Below are 15663 nucleotides of genomic sequence, written 5' to 3'. Positions count from 1 at the left end.
GGGGAAGTGGCAGATTTTGATTAATGCGACCTTATCTGGTTGCGCACATGGAGGCAGAGGGGTTGCTGAGCTTGGCGGGGGCGGATGGCTGCCTGTTCTCTTCTTATTTTTCCAGGTCTCTTTCTCGCTCCGTTTGAAACGCTTTCACTCGCTCGCTCTCCGCTTCTGCCTCTTCACTCCATTTCCACCCTGTTGTGGTTGGCGCGCTCACCCTCCATCTCTGTTGTAATGTCAGCTGTGCTTTAACGTCTTGTAGTTCTTTAACGTCTTGTAGTTCTTCAACGTCGTGCGGCCTTCTGATAATTCTGTCTTCACCCTCTGTCCTCTCTTTACCTCCTCAGTGTCTCCATCTCTATATTCCCATTTCATTTTCCAATCCCACTTAAGACTGCTGCTCCGTTCTATCTTCAATTTGGTATCCTTAACTCCTGTCCTGTATCCTCTCCTCCTGCCAGGCTGAGTGTGCGGTGCAGCCTCCCCCCATGTCGCTCCATCACCACCTGGCCCGGTTCCAATGCTTTTAGTGAGAGCTATCTGTCAAGCTATGAATAATACAGGCCCAAGGCTGGCGTTAGCTTGCTAGCTAGCTATGTGGAATCTAAATGAGGTCTACAGCAGGAAGAGAGCACTTGACTTTTAGCTTGCTACCAAGACAGGCAATTACTCAGCCCACAGCCCCAGCTGCAGCCGTGGCAATCACAAACACAACCCCTCTGCACACACGCACACACACACACACAAACACACTACATGCATGTAGAAGAAGACAAGTACGCCCAGTCTCCTGATCCAAATAACACCAGCATTTGCCTGTGCAGAGATTCTGAAACTTTCTTGCCATACCTGACAGAAAAATCCATAGTACCATCTTTCCCAGCTTGTGCAAAGAAAAACAGCTCAGAAAATGAAAGTGCATCTTAATAAATAAAAAAATGTTTTTGACTGATTTCGTGGAGGATGACGACGAAATCGGGGCATTGATTGTGGGTCCGTGCTAAGCAAACAAAATGATGTAAAGGAGATTATTTTTATTGCTAAGAAAAAAAGGTTGCGCGTGTTTTTTTTCCAAGAGAGATATTACTAAATTTAAGTGACATGTTTGGTGAGGCAAACTCAAAACCAAACGCAATTAAATGCCATTCTGGCAGTGTATATTTAGGACGCCGCTGAGCTCCAAAGATCCATCAATCAACGGCGGAGTCACTTCATCATCTCTTATCTGTTGATTAACAGGAGAACACGTCTTGCACCTTTATCGCACTTGTCCCACCGTTATGGCAGCGGGCTGAGAGGGCTATCGCATGTGTCGGGCATATGACACACGTACGGGTCACGTAATTAGTTTTTGCGCCAAGGCGTCCCGAGGTGACGCCGTTAACCCATCCATCATTGCGTCTAATCATTCGTTGGTGGAATGTGGGATGTAATTACAGAGTGCTGGGCAACGACAGGCTTCACAGGTAAAAATAGTCATGTAGGATGAGAGACTTCTGCATGTGTTCTGCATGTGGGGACGTGTGTGTGTGTGCACACGGTGTGCGTCAAGCGTGTGGGCGGTTGGAGGTGTGTGTGTGTGTGGCTGTGAGTGCGTACGCATGCCTGCGTGTATTGTGGTAATGAGATCTAGTTAGTGATGCTCCAGAGTGTCTTATTAACAAATAATAACAGCGCTCATTTGTTTTTTTTGTTACCTCTCCTCCTATCTATTATTCACACCTCACAGATTTACTCATGATTCATTTATAGCAGCATCTTGTGCAACCTAGAAACTAAATGTCACCCAAAACATCACTGTCAGATGGGGCTGTGTGTACGAACGACTACATAATGTTTCTGTGTGTGAATGGATCTGTGCACATGTGTGTTTTTGTATTGCTCACTGGGAGTATGTCCACCCTAAAGATGCATTAGACACAACTGTATTTACAAACAATCCAACACTGCTGCAGCAAGAAAGGAACTTCTGCAATCTAGCTCCCTCCGTACATGCACACACACGAGTATGCATGATAGAGAGCTATTGAAATAGATGACTTGGATTTTACCGGATCAGTAACGAGGGCTGTAGTGAGGCCATTCTCCCCCCCCCCCCCGTTGTGAAATCAGCATGGCGCCCTGTGTACTTTAGCTGGATCTGAAATTGCCAGGTTGAAGAGAGGCACTCAGCTGGGAACGCTGCTCTACATGTGAAGTAGGTTGTGTGTGTGTGAGGGCTTGCATGTGACTTGCATGTCTACATTTGTGTCGGTTGGCATTGAGAGAGTCTATGTAGGTGTGAATGTACGTGTGAATGTGTGTGTCAGAGTGCTGCCCTTTGCCTCTCCTCCCTCTCTCCAGGTGAAGAGCCTCTTCTGGAGGCCCTGCTCCAGTCGAGGCCCCTTGAAGCCAGGCTGGCAGCACTCTACCCATGGAGGTAAACCTACAGTACACCATGTGTCTTAGTGGAAAACACTTAGTGGACCATCAGACAGCAGCCGCAAGTGGTTTGGCACCAGCAGGCAGTAACGCCCTGCGCTACAAAGCAATCTACTGTATTCTCCATATCGTTTTTCTCTAAATAAGTCGGACGAAAGCTGCCAGGGAAGTGACAACATGTCAGTGATGCTCATGAGCCTGCTTTATTTCACATTTACTCTGCTGTACTTATATTACACAGTTTAAGGATAGTTCTAGTGTTTTTCTCTCATTTAAAGAAATGTGTCTCTTAATACTTTATGACTTCCCCATCCTGCCCATTTGCTCCTACAGAAGACGTAAAACAGGTCACAAATGTATGGTTTCATTTAAAAAAAGAAAAAGTGACTCAAACCAGAGTAAATGGGGACATTTCCAGATATGGATTAATCCACATTTGGTGCTCTAGTTTAGTGCGTTTTTCCTGCAGCGCGAAAATAAAATGTTTAATGAAAAAGCACATCACCCGGTGCAACAGTGTGGCTCGTTGGTGTGTTTTTGGAAGAGTGGAGCTCTGTGGCACAGAGGAAGAAGATGTGTAAGGGTTTGGACACACACATAAAGTTGACAAGTGGGATCAGGTCGTTGTTCAGGCTGTTTTCATACAGTTTTCTTAGCTATAGCTATGAAAAGAAATGCACTGTAATTCATCTCACAAAATCAATCTGTATGTAATCCACGTAATCATAAACCACGAGGGTCAAACTCTGCGTAGGGAGGAGGTCAGGGTGGAGGAGTATGTCCTAAAAACAGAGGACTTTCACCCAGAAGACATGTAATGAGTGGACATTGACACATGTTCCTGGACATTTGTTGGAAAATAAATAACTTTTTGTTACATATCATACGAATCATTGTGTTGAGCATATGTTGTTTGGATACACCGGATACTTAATAGGTGAGATCAGTTCATTGTTCAGGCTGTTCCCGTCCACTGTTTGTACACTATGAAAAGTGATGCATCATAATTCATATATAATCCACGTAATCTTGAGCCAGGACGTGCAGGGCTGCCTCTAAGGAAGTCAGGTGACAGAGCATAAGGAGCTACAAAGTCTGTGTCGAGCGTATTTATACTCGCCGTAGTAAAACCGGCACGAGGCGTGCATGCCAGAAAATGACGTAATCCATGTCAGATTATGTCTGTCAATAGAGGTGTAACGGAACACGGTTCATCTGTGATCATATTGATGCCAACGCGCGGTTCAGTACGCACGTGAACCGTGGATTAATGACACCGTTTAACGTTAACCACTGAAGTGTGAGACAAAGTTTTACTGACGATCGTTATCCTCAATATTCAGTCAAATCGGCATTTCTGCTTTTTTATTCACCGATCTCTGATAATGTTCCCCTGTAATAAAACAAAACGTGTTTGAAGTGACATGAGGAGAACGAAGTCTCCGTTCGGTTACATTAAAATGCGTTCAGAGTAAAAATTTGTATTGGGTGAAGGTAAATTATAAAATGATCACGTAATCTCATAAAATGTAGTGTTGGTGTGAAACCTGAATAAATCCAGTTGTTTGAAGGAGATGTTTTCACGGCAACATATATAGATATTAGAGATGAATTATGATCCGTTTACACTATCTCTAAACAGATTATAATACATCATAAAAACTACTGATGACAAGATTTGTTTTAATCAACAAATATAATCTTTTATTTCCTAATCATTTGAATTTTGTTTTTTATGAGTTAACAGATCATTTCTAAGATGAGAAAGTTCAGTAATGTAAAAGGATAACATTTAGAATTGTTGATGGTTTACAGACTTCAGATCGGTTGAAATGATTTTTGTCTGGAGCCTTTAGACCAGCTGCTGTAATCAAACAACAATATGGATCATCAATGATCGGCAATTAGTATCGATAAAAAACATAAAAAAATAACTTTTCGTAAGTTATCATACAAACCGATGTGTGAGGATACGCTGCATTGTTGGTTTTGGTATTTATTAAATGTCAGTCACAAAAATATACATTTCACCCCAAATATGGACTGAGAAGAGAACCGTTTCTATAGTGACCACGGTAGATGTTCTCCGTCGGTTATTTTTCGTCTCACAATGTGTTCAAACCAATGAGCTCTCCCACTGGAGATACCCTGAGACTCATTGTGCCACTCTGCTGGCTGCTTGCTGCTCTCGTATCCGTCTGAGTGCTTTGAGAGCATGACATAGTAGAGAGAGCAGAGATGGCTCTGTGTGTGTGTGTGTAGGTGTGTGTGTGAGGGAGTACATAGCATCCCGACTGTAGAGATGGCATTTAAGTGTCTCTCCCTCTGCACTCCAATAGTACTGCAGACCCATTACCTCGCTGTGCACGCTTGTGTGTCTACCAGCATCTGTGTGTGTGTGTGCGTGCGCTCGCGTGTGGCTACAAATGTATTTCCGAGCCATTCCTCCAATCGTCTCCGTGCTCCCACGCGACTCAGCCCTCTACCTTTCTGTTCCGATCCTTTTCTCATTCATCATGCTTCCCTCCCTGTCCTCCTGCCAGAGGTCTCCGCTAAGGTGTAATTTAGCTCCTACTGTTCTCTAATTTCTGCCTTAGTCAGGAGGGGCGTGGCTGCCCCCCTGACACCGTGGATACAATCTGTCAATCATTTCCCCCAGCCAAGGAGATTGCGTTCAAAGTGAGAGTAATTGTTAAGTCTGCCCCTGCGTGGGTTGGATTGAACGCCCTCTCGCTTTGGCACCGAGAAAAATATGTATTCCGAGGCAAGGCCAGGTGGATGTGTGAGGCTTTTATTGTTGCTGAGGACAGGGTGAGGGCTCCCCTCACCTTTCGTCTTGTCTAATCTCTTTGCCTTTCCTTTACTTCTGTCCTCGGCCCTCCACCAACTTTCCAATAGTATATTCTTTTTTCATACAATTGTACAAACACGCCTCTATCCTTTTCCATGGTTATCAAACTACTCTGCTTCACTCCCTAACCGGCCATAACTCTGCTGTCCCGTCTTTCCTCTGGGGGAGGCCAGAAAAAGAAAAGCCACTCAAAACAATGGGAATGAACAAAACAAGCGCTGGTATCCTGTGTTGTCTCTTTCTGTAAAAATCACACAGTTTATCTGCTATTTACGGTAAATGGCTTGGTGGTAATATACTGTGGTCCCTTCTGCATTCATTCTATCCACCACACATAATACTAACGTAGACAGCCACCACTTGGCGCGCTGGCAGAGCGACATACAGAAGAGCGAGGACAGCAGAGGTGAAAGCAAGAGACTGAAGGAAAGCCTCCTTAACGGGCGACCCGTTGACATACCACATGGCTCTCTTCACTATCAAATACATTTGAAAGAATCTTATAAAAAGAATGTCTACTCAACATTAACATGTTCAGCAAGGTACCTGTTACAATTCCTTTTTGCTAAAGTCCTTGAAAAGCTGAAATCAAAACTGGTGAGCAGGAATGTTGTAACAGTTCTTCTGCCTTCGCTCCTCTGGTTAAATTATTGAAACCTACTTTAGAAAACACTCGAGTCCCGAACTACCTTTCTGTTCCACAGAAAAAAAATGTTGATTTATTTTCATGTTTCCCTTTTCATTCCAGGAAGCACGTACCTGTGTTTGCCGGTATATTACTGAATACATGCTGTGGATTTGGGCATTCCCATACAGCAGATTCAAACCACAAAACAAGCGTGATCAAGGGCAACAATTCCCAAGATACAATGTCTTACAACTTCCCATGTCATTTTGAATTAATGTCAGCCACTGCTGCTTGTTGTAGGCACCTGAGTCGATCACCTGTATCAACGTTGACGCATCTGCAATGCACTGCCAACCAAGCCAGCACATAAATGACCCATTAACCTTCGTCTGTGAGCAGATAAATCAGAGTTAACAACATGTCCCACTCACTGACCCTGCAGTCAGTAGTTATCGTGTTACTTCAGCTGACATCCTGTACAGTATGCAGATTAAGTCTACTGTAATTGTACTTGCTAAGCCCCGCCCCCCTTAGTTACTGTTGGTATGCCTGTAAAGCTTTTCGTTGTTGCCCGGCTCAAGGTGGCAGATTTTATCAGCTGACTACGCTAACATTAGCTCCATGACATCTCCGGCAGATACAGGATTCAGAGTAACAGCAGCAAACCGGCGACATGTTGGGAGCCTTTGAGAGGCAATATAAATGCTCCCAATCGCATAGATGGCACCTTTACAATGAGAATCTTGTGAAAAGGGTCTTGAATAAGCATCTGATAGCTACATATGTGCTGTCGTAGCTTTGTAAGTAGTGTTATGTCATGAGAGGGAGGGTCATCAATGGGAGGTACATCCCCTCCCAGTGGTTGCAGCAAAGACTACAACCCATCATGGCATCTGGGTAACTGACTACAATTCCCATAGTCAGCTGGGCAGCCGGGGCCAAGGCGGCTGCCCAGCTGAAAGAGAGGTGGCTGATTACCCTGGAGAGGTTGGTGTGGGAACAAAGAAGGAAATGTTTGGAGAGAGGAGGATAGGATCAGACGAAGAGGAAAAGAGTTTTATTTGATGTTAAAGACAACGAACCAGAAGAAAACGGAAGATCCTTATGTTTGGTTTTTGTAGTGGCTTTCGGCTGGAATTAAGTTGACCTTTTGCTTAAAGAATCTAAATATATTATTTTGAGTTAGAACACAACCGCTTGTTGTCTTCATTTGTGCACCCTAACCTCACAAACTGATCCCGACCTCTCAAGACATCACAGTAGCAATAACGCATAATTACTAAGCTAGCATGCTAGTTAGCTGAGCATGCTAACAATTGGAGCTTGCAGTAGAGTAGATGAACACACATTTAATCTATTCCTTACAAAATGTAGAGACATGCAAAGCTTCACAGGCCCGTTGTGTTCGTTACAGCTGCTAAGGCTGTGATTGGACCATCACAGATCGGGGGAGGGGTTTAACGAACGGTCAATTGAGCAACCAGATCATATTATGGCTCTAAAATGTCCAATGAACATATCTACACATGCTGCTAATCCACGACAGTAGACATGTAATTGATAGTAATTTACAGAGTGTGGGCACACACACACACACACACACATGCAAATACCCCAATATAGAAACCCACCCTAACCCCCATGTGAGTGTCTACAGAGTCTTATGGCATTTGCAGGGCCTCTGAGGGTGTTCAAACATTCAAAGACTGCGTGTGAAGCGGAGAGAGAGGTGGAGGATATGGATGGTGTGCCGCCGTCTAAAGGCGAGTGGGGAGAAAAAAAAGGAAGGGGGGGGGGGTAATTAACATATTAATGACCCCACCTTCCTACAGCTTCTGTCGGATAGTCCAAACACTTTGATAAGTATGCAAATGAGAGCCGCACCATCTGAAGAGGGAATTAGCTCTGCCAGAGACAGACGAGACATGAGGGATGACACATGAGGGGTGGAGAGAAAGAGGAAGGTAGGAAGGAAGGAGGGAAGGGAAGGGAAGGAGCAAGGAAGGGAGGGACAGTGTGTTAGTGGGGAAAGGGGAACTAAAAAGAGGCAGGAAGGAGAAGCAGAAGAGGAATGCCCAGGCGAAGAAACAGGAGGAAGGAAGAGAGGAGCGAGTGAGATAGGAAGGAGTCTCAGGCGTGCCGATGAACTGATACCTTCATGTTTGTTTTAGGTGTCTTTAATTATCTGCCGAGCACGGTTGGTAAATGTGTGTGTGTGTGTAGTATTAGAAAGAGAGACGGCGATAGAAAATGAGTGAAAAGACGCTTTCCTTTTATTCTTGTACTGTCCAGGTTTCAGATCGATATGCCAGTGGCCACCAGCGCCACAGCGATGTGCAGAATGGAATGGCTGCAGGGGCTCATACCAGTGGGCATACAGGCTCGGCGGGTGGGGTGGGGGGGAGACAAGGGCAAGGGCAAGTAATTATAACACAGAACGATCTCACTCGTTCTATCACTGAGGAGAATGGTGAGTAATAAGGATGAGGGAGAGCACCATGGGAGAGCAAGTGTTCAATGTGGCTGAGACAAAGGGAATGAGAAGGGGGGAGAGAGAGAGAGAGAGAGAGAGAGAGACAGTGTATGAATGTGTGTGTGCGTTTGGGAGCGACACCTTGTGTGAACCAAGGATTCACCGACACGCTTGTCACGTTCCACAATTATGTCGAATAATTAAAACGTTTCATTAACTCGATCATTTCCTGTTCGGCCATGTTTCAGCTCTGACACCGGCAATTAAAGCCAGGGCCGGGACTGTACGCCTCCCTCGTTCGGCCGGTCGGCGACAAGAGGACTACCGTATGTCTTTTGTGTGAAAGCAGGAATCTGACAGGGGAAAAATGAGGGGCTTTAGCAGTCATCCACCTTACTTAACTGTTCTCAACACTTCAGTGCAAAAGCACACCGGGGCTGACAATGAATGCTGCGTGCTCAAGGTGAAATCGTGCAAATCTGGATTTGGTTTCCTTGGACGTTTTTGATTAATGCAAATACCGGAGTGAATAGTTTACCTTTGCGAAGCCAGCCTCAGGCACTGAGACATCGTCCTCGAACACCTTTACATATTGATAGCTTTTATCTTATTTCTAGATGCGTTCTTTTTCTCTGGCTACACGCGGTCAAGTGAACAGTTACCTTATTCCCGCAAGCCAGACATCCATCAGCTTGCATAATGATAGATTCAGTGCTCTTTGATGATGCGATACTGCACAACTACACAACGCCCAACAACACAAAAATATCTTCACAAATCGTGGCCTTTGTTCAAAATCAGGGGAATTCTTCACTGTGCATTAACACCATAATTAGCTAAATCCCGTGCTGTCCCAGTTACGTAAGACGGCTCTTTTTGTCTTTTGAAATTGGATTACTGCAGGAGGAGCCATCTATTTCCAGAAATGGGGGGCGGGGTTGGGGCCCATTTGTATCCCAGTGCCTCTACCATGCGGTCTCTGGCACAAAGCTATCCTCCCCTATTGAGCTCATGCGCAGTGCTTATACACGCCAATAAACACGATTAGCATGGCAGACTGTAAATATGCAAATGACAAATGAGATGTGGAGGGGAATGTTTATGCTGTGAGCTCTCGGTCTAGCACAGCCCCTCCCCCACCCCACCGGTGCTTATAAAAACCATGATGAGCTCTATTGAGACGGGGTCCCTGTTGAAGCTATCTTTATTTATTTTTTCATAAAAGAAATTCAACCATGTAATTGGCGCTTTGAATGGAGAGGGATGCCTTTACCTTCCATGTCTTTAATATCTGCTGCTGCTGCTGTGGCTGCTTTCATGGCGCAGACACAGGGCAGCTGTAATGACGCACGGACGCCCTCTCTAAACTGCTTCTCCCCTCATGTCATCCGACCTGCCCCTCTAACTGAGTTGTGTTGTCCTGTCCCCCGTACTATGTGCACCAATCTAGCTAGAAAGAAAAGAATCTCGGGATCCACTTGACACTTGGTGGTCGTGTTGCTGGGGACCCAAGGATGTGCAATGACGAAGTCGCTGCAATTTGGAAACGGGACACGTTCAATATCGATAAACTTTGAATAAAAGCGTTGTGTGCAGCAGGGGGGCTCTGCAGGGCTCTGTGGACCGAGTCGAGCATGTAGTCTGCAGTGGGTCTTTACAGGCCGCGGCTCATTGACTGCAGTTCACTTTAGCTGTTGGATGCTGGGTATTCTAACTTTACAACCAAACTCTTCTTCACTTCCCTGGAGTCAACAAGCGACAACAATCCAAGAAGCACTTGCAATTATATATTGTTCATGAGAGGGACTCATATCAAATAAAGGTAAATATGACATGTACACAAGAGTGCAACCGATACTGGCTTTTTGAGGCCGATACCACTATTGATTTTTGAGAGTTTGAGATTTTCTTTTGGTATTCTGATTTTATCTTAATTTTTTTTTTTTTTTACATGAATAGTTTCTTAAAGTGGCAGTCCTAAAGATTTCAGTCCTGATTGATTTAAGGTTTCTGTCCGACTGAAGACAAAGTAATTGTGCTTTGAGTTTAACAGACTGGAGTCTTGGGCAGCGTCTGAAATTCCATAACATGCTATTAATCAGAGGTGTGTGCAGTTATGTTAATTAGTGTGTAAAGGAGAAAAACTGTAATACAGTATTTTTTTTCGGGCATGTCAATATAGACATCCGGTTCATAATACTGTAAGTATATAAATATTGCAATACTTTCATTGACAGGCAGGCTCTGTCACCATTGTGTTACCTCCTTCAGCGACAGATACTGGTTCAAAGGAGAGTTGTGATAGTGACTGATAAATAATGTATACTCTTACCATAACCATATCAATGCTGTTTCGTTGGCGTATCTACGGAAAGAAAACAGTCGTTTGTGGGTGAGTATCCAGCCAAAAAAAAGCCTTCAAATGGCAAGTTTCAGCTTGTACCAGATAGCAGCAAGCTCTGCCCAACAGCTTCACATACACTGTGAGCCAGACTGGAAGAACTCTCATGTCTAATCTTCAAACAACTACATCAAGCTAATCCAGTTAGCATGTATGAACAATGGTGTTGTTCAATTGCTATGTTTGGGAAATCCACAATCACAAACCTGTCTTTAACCTGATCTGTTAACGGAGAACCTAACAACCTAACACAGTTAGTTCCCTCAGTCTCAGGACTTCGCTATCATTCACATGACTCCTGTCATCGCACACAGTTCTCCACCCATTCCTGCGTGTGCTTGCTGTGTGTTGCATGGCTGCACGCAAGTAGTGCGTGTGCATTAAAACACTCGTGCGATCCTCTGCACCAGCATAACAGCGGCAGCCTATCTGACGCGGACCAGGCGGCTGCATGCAAAGTCAAGCGTGTTCGTCCTGAAGACTATCAGCTCTCCGGGGAGAGAGGCCATCGAGCGGCATTATCGACATTATAGACGCCTCAGCCTGGAGATAGGCTTCACATCGATCCCCTGATTAATTACTATCTGCAGGCGGCAGCAGAGTGTGTGTGTGTGTGGGGGGGGGCAGACAGAGAGAAGTGAGAGCGGGAGGTGAGAACGATAGAAAATGGTGAAAAGACGGGAAGGAGACAGTGGAGGGGGATGAAGGATTGAGGAGAGAGAGGAGGGAGAGTACACCTTGTACAATCTATGAATATCAGCTACAGGCTACACAGTAATCTTCCAGCTAGAATAATATTTTATTGATATATAGGTAGGCAGGAACCCTTATCTTAGCTGCAACCGCCCCCTACCACACAGCCAAGGACACAATGGAATTCACACATTACTGGGGGTGGGAACAACTTGCAAAGACAAGTGGAGGACACTGAAATAACCACCGCTGCATCCAGGTTATACTTTACACCAAGCAAATAATAGTGACGATAAAATAAATATGTGTAAAAATCCAGTCCAGCCTCTGCGTGCGTGGCTAACTTAACAGTCAGAACTGCAACTGGACGGGCAGGCTGAGTGGCTAACATTAATGAACTCCAGTTAGATCCTTTGGGCTACACTCCTCATCCTCCCAAGAGACTGTGTAGCGCTGTGTGGAACATAAGTCAATAAGCTGCTACAACGCCAGTGTGAGGGCTCCATTAGGGCCATTGCCTAGGAGTGGCTGCCAGTGCATTTGGATGGCAACAAGGCTATTTTTGTCGAGAAGCCCCTCAGTCAAACCATCATTGTGCAAAGCATTGCTTCCAGGAGATAGCCAAAGCCTCCACTCTGAGTGTGACACTGACAAAGTCTGCCCCAGCCTACTCAGCTGTTATATCTTACAAGCTAGGTGGAGGCCCCCCAACCCCCAACAGTGTTACAAACTATATTGTGTGACAAAGTTTAGCTTTAAGTCAGGCTGGGCAACAAATAGATATTATATCAATATCCTGATATGAGACGAGACATCGTGATATTAAGTGTTGTCTCTTTCGGGTTTTAAAGGCTGCATTACAGTAAAGTGATGAGTTTCTGAACTTACCAGACTTTGCTAGCTGTCCTATTATTCGCCTTTACCCACTTAGTTATTAAATCCTCATTACTGATGATTATTTATCAAAAATCTCTTTGTGTAAATATCGTGTGAAAGCATTAATAGTCAAACCTCCAACATTGTAATCATTTTGGTCAGAAATATCATGATATTTGATTTCCTCCGTATGGCCCAGCTCTACCTTTAAGCAGTGCAGGCAGGCGGCCTGTATACCGGCCTGCTGCTGGCACCAGCTCCGTACATGCTCGCTGCCCTCTACACTTCTTATACGTGCCAAGGATAATAAAGCATACATCTCTTTACTTCCACCCAGTACACATCCTATTATTGCACTCTTAAAGCCTCACTGGAGTGTTCTATCTGGACCCACATATATCGAGGCATCACAACACTGGAGCTTCCCACCATTGAGACTTGACATGCAGCCTGCAGGAGTTTAGTGTGAGGAGGCTGGACTGCAATGTGACTGGGCAGAGGCTGTTAATAATGCATTTCTTGTAATAGTAGGTAATGTGTGATGCTGCAAAATAACACCAATACCAGTGACATTGTTGAGTATCTAGACTAACTTGTTTTTTTTTTAAATCTCGTGACAAAATAAAAAGTCCAACTAAGCTTATCCTCATTATGTCCAAAATCTTCTGTCCACATTTAAGTCCTTTCATATCTCGATAACGATACATATCACCATATATAGCATGCTTTCTGGTATTTCAATAAAGACACAGTCCATATGAAATAACCACATGGCAAAGCCTGTTTTCTATACTCTTGTGTGAATCAATAAAAAGTACTGCGTCATATCTCATGATGAACATTTTAGGTTCAAGTGAAATTAAAGTTAAAAAAGTCATTCATATTTACAGCACAAATTCAGAGTTATCAGATTAAGATCATTTCAGTGGGCTTAGTATCATCAATGCAGACAACATAATTGTGTATCACGATATCTCAATATATGATTTCATCACGATATGATTCCGTAGAAAAACATATGAAGGAAACTTTTCCAGTGACAAAGAAAACCTTTAACTTTGAAATAAAGCTGTGTTCTACCTTCCACCCACTCACCTCACCCAACAACAGCTTACAGGCTGTAGGCTAGGAAACAGAGAAAGAGTTGTGCTGCATGGTAATGAACTGATAATGGTCCATCATGCTAAATATCATCAAACACATAAGACACAAATGATTGTGAATTATTTAGCTTGTCTAGTTGGACCACTAAACGATGAGAAACCCCTCTTATTTAATATTTCATACGGGGGAATTGTAACGAGTGGGAAGAAAGAATTGGGTGCGTTTTGTTTCTGTTTTGCCATTATCATCTTTTGTGACGGTGAAGGTGTCCAACTAACGGGAGGGAGACGGAGTGAGGACTGAGGGGAGAGCAGGAGAACTATCCTCTCTCTCTCTGAGGCTGAGGAAACAGAAACGTAGAGGAACAGCAACAGAGAGAAAGACAGAAGCGGCATCAGAGCTCACTGTAGTGACGCCAGGGCAGCTGGAAGGAATGGTTTCACTGTCTCTACCTCACAGCTAACACAACAGCTGGCCACTTGTGTGTGTGTGTGTGTGTGTGTGTGTGTGTGTGTGTGTGTGTGTGTCAGTGCAGTTCACTTTATTCAATCCCACTGACCTGAAAAGCTCTGTTAATGCTGGATCCACAGGCACTAAGGGAGAGGGAGGGAGAGAGAGACATTATGAAACGGACTTGTGCATGCTTAATCCACAGGCTCTTTGTAGAACACATGAAAAGGAACCTGCTCACAGTTGATCACTGTGACTTATGATCTGTGTAGGTTCAGTGAAACACTTTAAGCTCAGTCAAATGTAGGAATTGTCTTGTATTTATGGAACAAACTATACATATTTTCAATTTGGAACATATCTTTGCCTTACGTTGATGATTTAGTTTTTCTAAAAGATGAGGAATCCAACCGGCAATATGCATTTCTTTAAAAGATTCATTTTTTTAGTAATGTGTAACCTTAATCTGAAATAGTTTCAAATGTGAACAGTTTTTAGTGAGGTGCTTGGTTCTTTAGTGTATGTATGGAATAGGTGATTAGAGGAATGACTGCACCCTGTGATCATTGTTTTTCTATTTGTGCTATTCAAGAAACAAAAGAAGAAAAAAGGATTATTAGTATGTTCATTTTGTAATTTGAGTATTAAAAAACAGTTTCTAAACTGTCTACAAATAAATAAATCAAAATATGGGTAAAATCCACCTGATTACAGAGAAGGATTAGCAGTGGAAATATTTAGTTTTTTTTGTTTTAATTATTATTACGTAAATGCATAAAATTTGTAATTTTCTATGTACCAGTGTACCATGTTTTAGAGTTCATTGTTGGTTATTTTCCAGTGTTATTTGTTTTGTTTCTACATTTGTTCTGTACAAGAAGTTACGTGTTCTTGTGCTGCTCTTATATTTTGGTGAGCTAAAGACAATTTTTCCACTGGTGGTGACAATCTGCAACAGTTGCAACACTTTTTCAATAAAAGGTTTTAATAGACACACAGGCAGAAGACCAACTCCCAGTCTGTCTGAGCTAAACTCTTGTAAAGCTTAAAGCTGCTGTAAGATCTTTTATGAGTTCCCTGATAGAGAGCACTCTGAGTGAATGTCAGTTCCCTCTGGTAAACAGTTACACAGTGTATACTGTATGTCTAGGACTTTTATTGTGAAAGGTACGAAAGGAAGAAGTTGATCTGGTCTGAGCGGCCTTTGTCGAGGTTGAAAGGAGTAATAAAGTTACCCATTTTGGTTGGGTCCAAGGAGCCTCCGTGTTGTATCCTACACTATTGTGTATGTTCTGAATATGTCCGTTCCACACAACGTGATTGGTTGAAGCATTTATTTGTGGTTCGAAACTCAGAAAATCAGCCAAAGAGAAAAAAAATCACATCTTTTTTCTACTGCATAAAATTTGTCCGTGTGAAAGTGCTCACGACGAAAACAACAGTCCAACAGCGCTAAAGATGACTTCAGCACCAGTCCTCCGCTCACACGCTTGTTCTCTCTTTGGCCCGACAAGCAGAGCACACAGGTAACTCAATCAAACATGGGACCTCGTGGTCACAGCCTCCGCTACACAGCGCTTGATCCACTCAATGTAGGAACAATGGTCACCACCTTGTTCTTAGTTCAGTCAAAGATGTTCGACACTTTCTAGAGTTAAAGGGAATTAAATATGCATCAAGAGGGTCCTCTGATTCAAAAATGGCCTTTTTCTAGATGCTTTAAACATGTGAGAGTGGGAAGGGGGGGGGGGGGGGGGGGGGGGGGGGGGGGG

At 43.8% G+C, this 15663-nt stretch overlaps 1 protein-coding gene across 1 annotated transcript in view; it reads right to left on the bottom strand.

The window, feature by feature from the left end:
- Positions 1–15663, bottom strand: part of LOC116399587 (myelin transcription factor 1-like protein) — a 75232-nt gene that overhangs the window by 8922 nt on the left and 50647 nt on the right. The window contains exon 4 of the mRNA XM_031876836.1: positions 14001–14034. Within this exon, the coding sequence (XP_031732696.1) occupies positions 14001–14034 (34 nt within the window). The remainder of the gene's footprint in view (positions 1–14000; positions 14035–15663) is intronic.

The sequence above is a fragment of the Anarrhichthys ocellatus genome, unplaced genomic scaffold (assembly GCF_004355925.1).
Source record: "Anarrhichthys ocellatus isolate YVR2014 unplaced genomic scaffold, GSC_Weel_1.0 scaffold117, whole genome shotgun sequence".
Classification (NCBI taxonomy): Eukaryota; Metazoa; Chordata; class Actinopteri; order Perciformes; family Anarhichadidae; genus Anarrhichthys; species Anarrhichthys ocellatus.
Note: the sequence above shows the minus strand (reverse complement) of the source record. Positions and strands in the feature narration are given on the sequence as shown.